The sequence below is a fragment of the Punica granatum genome, chromosome 2, assembly GCF_007655135.1.
Source record: "Punica granatum isolate Tunisia-2019 chromosome 2, ASM765513v2, whole genome shotgun sequence".
NCBI classification, from domain to species: Eukaryota; Viridiplantae; Streptophyta; class Magnoliopsida; order Myrtales; family Lythraceae; genus Punica; species Punica granatum.
The window spans coordinates 5,274,894-5,280,220 of NC_045128.1; the positions used below are offsets into that span (position 1 = coordinate 5,274,894).

Consider the following 5,327-nt stretch of genomic DNA (forward strand, 5'->3'; position numbering starts at 1 on the left):
ATAGTCACATCGTCGTCCTAATTATGTAAATATTATACTGAATATTTATATTTATTTTCTTAATAGTAAATTTTCATATTTGATATGTTTTTAAATATTGAAATCTTACATTATAGGAAATTTATTTAAAGTAATAAGAAGGAACGATTATTACTCCATTTACTGTCCAAAAGTCAAGAAAAAAACTTTTTAGAATAGTAAATTGATAATTTTATTATTAAATTGAAGAGATATAGTACGAAAATGAGATAGTATTTATTCTTTTATAGTTTGCCAAAAATAATTCATGTTCAGCGGTAATGGTATTATAATTTCTTTTAATTTTATCAAAAATTACAGAAATCTCCCACTCAATACGCGGGTGTTCTTCTAATTAATTTAAATTTAAGGACAGCAATGTAAAATTAAAAAAAACCCAAAAAAAATATTATATATGTACTCCTATATAGTAGACCAATGAGCTGACATGAGCCAAGAGAACTCGCTGGCTCAAGCTAAGCTCGTCTCGGAACTCTCGGTTACATGTGGAGCTTGTCTCTTTCTCAATATATCGAATCGGATTCAAGTTTTTGCCAATCGAGTCAACTCCGAGTAGATTTCCAGCCCTATAGAACGAGAGATTATTCAGTGATCATATCTCGCCATATAGTCTGAGAAAGTACCAATTAAATAGCAATAAATTAAATAATAAATGTTAATCACTCGATTAATTATTATCAGCAGTGTCATTTCCCTTCATTTCCGAAGAAATTACACCACCACCACATGTTGCTCCTTTAAAATTACTCCAGCAGGCACACAATAAAATAACTATCTCGACACGAAAAAAAGTACTACACGAAAGAAAATTCACTGAATGTGTGTATTCAAGATAGAATGTGTGTATTTCTCGTTCCCCTTAATTTCCGAAGATATCAAACCTTGATGTGACCCCGCACTCCTTGAAGATTTTCTAGGAAAATCAAACACTATAATCAGTGAATAGAAATTTTCAATATGTATAAATAAACCAATTTCCTTTTTCCGGTTGATTTAGGAACATTAATTTTCCAACACAAATTGAACTTACAATTTACAATTAGATGATGGGCGGATATATAAGCAACGATGGGTAGAAGCATGGACAGCCCCGCAATCTACAGTGAGACAAAAAAAAAGAAGGAAAATGAATAAAATCATAAATTGTAAGTTATAGATTTCCACACGAACCATTAGTAACAATAATCTATATCTATATCTATATAAAATATTAAAAACCAGGTCAAAGCATCGAAAAGCGCCACATAAGACAAATGATGCTTCGTCTAACTGCCATCGAAAAGCGCCACTTCGTCTAACTGCCAACAGTTATGTCATAAGTTGCACAATATTATGTTGTCACGTCGCTTTACGAAACCAAAATTATTTACAATCTTGGAAGACGAAAAGATTAATATAATAAATCTATTAAATTGTTTTGGTATATATTTTAGTTGAGGCACTTGTAAGAAAATATTAAATTTTCAGGGAAATATATAATATTAGTCAACCTGAATGTTTAAATTATACAGTAATTAAGATAAAAATTACTTTTCCAGATTTATAACAGTAATTTTATTAATTATCGCAACCATTCTAGTCCGCGCATAGCATATGCGCGGGCCTGTTCGTCTAGTTCTAGATAATACAGCAGAAACTCACCAGTGCTGAATTGTAGCCTTCCTCACTCCTCATAATATAGAATTTCCTGAAGAGAAATTAGATAATAAATCAGAAGAAAGAAGCTCTCATATGCGATGGCCTCAGCTTTTGCCTTTTGAGAGGGGATGGGCGTTTTGAAGAGGGTAGAACCGGAGAAAGGCCCATAAGAATTCAAAATCAGTTGGTTCAACCAGTTTGGTAACACGGCAATTCTTCGCATGCTATACCAGAAGAATCGGGTAGGCTAGCTCTGGTATGTTAAGGTTTTAGGATAAGCACAACAATGAAGAAGGTGGTGGTAGACGTACATACGGTCCATTATCTATGATCATCACAACATCATAAGAATGCCACGCTATAAAAATTTATCAAAAGACATTCGGAAGGAAAGATAGATATTATATACACATGCACACATACCTGCGATTTAGCAATCCTGAGTTGATGCAGATATTCTGTATGTCATCAAGTCTTCTCACTGTCTCTGTCGCATTCGGGTCGTGTCTATCAACCTGCATAATCATGTATATATTAGTAATTATGCATGGAATTTGCCTTTCACAGCATTCGAGCGAAATTGATGAAGACTTGAAGCACCTTAGACTTCATTAAACTGCAAAACTCAAAGAAGACACCATATACGTCTGACATCGTTCTCGTCCTCTCGGTGAGCTTAGCTATAAGACCTACATATATTTTATGGAAAGACACATTGGAAATTGAGATGAGAATGAAACTGATCATAGATCAAAACAGGGCAAGGAAGAGGAAGGATTGCATGACATGATCACCACTCATTACCCCGTCTCTGTTTTACTCCGAATCTGAAGACATCGATATTGTTGTAGCATAACGCCAATGCTCCAATAGCCATAACCTATAGAAAATGTCGGAGTTTGGTCTAAAAATGCGGGAGAAGATTATGCAATTCAACCCCATTTCTAAGACAATCTCTTGATAATAACATTGTAGTCTATGTATATGAAAATTTAAGAATTGACATAAAACCCATGAGAAACCAAACTCAAGAAGCTATGCACGTCATGGACGCATGATAATCATATACAATTGTCCGGCCTATATCTCGATGCACGAAGTAGTATTCACACAGGGGTTGCACTATTGGTGATACACTTTTGAACTTAGTCTAATTCCATAAGAGAATATGAACAGAGCAAACGAATGGCATTGACAAACGAAAAAGCTTTCAGCTCAAATTCATTTTATGTATACCTGACGCAGTGCAAAAAGCCGAAACAAAGCGGGAACATCTTTCACAACGGACAAGTACTTGAAGCAATCTTCCACATGGACCAGACTGCTAGTGATCATTTCATTCAGGCACCGAACTGCCTCGACAGAGTTCTCTTCATACTTTAAGTCCTGAAAAAAATTAAGCGAGGGAACGAACGTTCCTTTTCAGAAATCAATTTGCAATGCTAGTGTTTATTTATACATCTGTGTGTATACGATTTGATCATGTTAACCTTATGAACAAGCAGGCATACCTCCAATCTGTTAACATACTTGCTCCAAATCTCACGGGGCCAAAACTTACGTGGCCTAGGGATCTCATCTATATCTTCAAGAAAGTCACGGATACAATTCGCTTTCTGCAATGTTATTGGTGGTTTGTTATAATGATGACATCACGTACGAGCTAGCTAGAGAGTATAAATGTGCAAGATTATGGTAACTACCATAATAAATAAGCCCATGGAGTTGGAGAGACGACCATATTCTGCATCTGAGTCCTCCAATCCGGGGACGACAAACATTTTCAACATTCCGTGAAGGGGAAGTCCAGCAACATAGTAGCCATACTCGTTTAAGTCATCGATCGTCTCAATCTGCAAATGATTACCGAAAAGTATTTGATGATTTCTCGAACTTAATCAATGAGCAGAAAGCTTTTGATGAAACGAAATGAACAGAAAGTTGACCGAACCTCCTTGTCTATAAATTTTGCCATTCCTGCTCCCATTCTTTCAGTAACATCCTTGATCATCTCTTGATGACTGCAAATATTAAAAGTTGTGAGGATTATTGAAATCAAAGGCTCAAACTGAATACGTGAAGCTTGATAAAGGAAAGAATAAATGTCGACTTCTGGTGACAATTTCTCCTGTGCAACCTTTTATCGAGCTCCAGGAAGGCTTGTCGCACAAGATGGAATTGGTCCATGAGGACTCTGCAATCAGAAGAACCACCTGCCAGACATAACATACAAGATTGCTCGGGTGAAATGACTCTGGCATTTCATGAACTCCAGGACAATGATCTGCAACATCTAGAATTGGATTGCTCACAAGAGAAGTGCCAGTCACGGTCGTAGATGTGTTCGTGGAAATCCTCGAGGATCGGTGTTTTTACTTCTGAAGACAAGCTCATATCATCCTCTGTGAAAAAGGAGAAAGTGAAAAGGAAAAAAAAGAAAAAAGGAAACTGATTGTTCAGTCAATCTGAAAGTAGTCAAACACAATGGCAAATGAGTTTTTTTTTTCTCGAAATACTTTCTACTCTCCATATACTCGGGAAAAAAATTAAAATGATAGGACAGTTTGGATTGTCGAACAAACCAATAGTATCGAGAGCGCGAAGAACCAAGTAGAAGATCATCTGTCATGTGCATAACCAATAAAAACATTTAATTAGCAGTCTTTTTGGCCAAAAAAATGAGATTAAATCCCATAATGCTTGTTTTATTTAATGCAGTCAGTCACTCTCACAGCATTCCGGTGCTCAGGGCCGAGCTGCAGAAGGGAGACGGCGAACTTGCTCGTGACCCTGCGGAGCATAGTGTAGCAAAAGGCCCAGTGCAGCTCAGGTGTTCGCATCTCCGTTTCCCGGACCTGCATTCCCAGTTTTATCATCGGGCAGATTTCATCCGGGTGCTTCAGTATCTCCCCTAAATCACCCATCACGGCCACTCTCCCTCTTTCTGCATATGCCATAAGAATGATCCTTTTCTTCTTGGCCAAGCCACATGAATGGCTGGAGATGTCAAAAACTGTTTTTCCTTCAACGGTTTTTAGAGAAATATCCGTCGACCGTCTCTTTGTTGTAAACTTCCATGGGTTTTTTGAGAAACTGCAAAGATGTCCCGAGTGAGGCATTCGGCAGTGCTGAATCGGAGCCTGCAGCATTTTTCTTGAAGATGTATACAGGTGGATGATTAGCTAAGAACTCTTCCAAGAATATCGGTGAGCTCGAGCTCGGTGAAATCTTTTGAATTTGGGCTTGAGCCTAACGGGACGACTTTGCTTCTCAACTTAACGGGACTAATTATTGAAATAAGGGTCTCTTTATGATGGGAGCATGATTAGTTATATTAGACTATATATAGATAGATCGATAGATAGATTAATGCTTGGTCAGAGTACATCCAATATCTTACATTATCCTTCGTACTTATTGTGCTGACATAAAAGTTAATTGGCTCATGTTTCCATAAGACTTTTCCACATTCGGTAAAATTAATAGATACTGGTGTGCTTCCCATATCTTACATTATCTTACATTATTCGGTGAAGAAAAACTAATGAATAATTGCACATAGCATTTTATTCGACATAAAGGCCAACAGACACATGAAAAGAAGTAAATACGTATATGACAGAAAAAATGGTGGTTATGATCGAACACAT

General features: G+C 36.9%; 1 protein-coding gene across 1 annotated transcript; it reads right to left on the bottom strand.

Annotated features, from left to right (window-relative positions):
* Positions 1-561: 561 nt before the first annotated feature.
* On the bottom strand, positions 562-4,601 carry LOC116197547 (squalene synthase 2-like). Its single transcript, XM_031527716.1, has 14 exons — positions 4,404-4,601; positions 4,260-4,299; positions 3,990-4,079; positions 3,815-3,890; positions 3,629-3,698; positions 3,381-3,530; positions 3,189-3,293; positions 2,914-3,063; positions 2,482-2,557; positions 2,278-2,366; positions 2,101-2,192; positions 1,681-1,726; positions 1,070-1,136; positions 562-605 (listed from the first exon to the last, which is right to left on the bottom strand). The coding sequence occupies exons 1-14, from the start codon at positions 4,599-4,601 to the stop codon at positions 562-564; spliced, it is 1,293 nt and encodes a 430-aa protein (XP_031383576.1).
* Between the last annotated feature and the right edge of the window lie 726 nt (positions 4,602-5,327).

Excerpts from the sequence above, each read along its gene's own strand:
- LOC116197547 (XM_031527716.1), bottom strand. The coding sequence starts at position 4,601 with ATGGGTGATTTAGGGGAGATACTGAAGCACCCGGATGAAATCTGCCCG. Across the intron at positions 2,558-2,913 it reads GGCTTTTTGCACTGCGTCAG|GTTATGGCTATTGGAGCATT; the intron begins GTATACATAAAA and ends CATTTTCTATAG. Across the intron at positions 2,193-2,277 it reads GCAGTTTAATGAAGTCTAAG|GTTGATAGACACGACCCGAA; the intron begins GTGCTTCAAGTC and ends ATGATTATGCAG.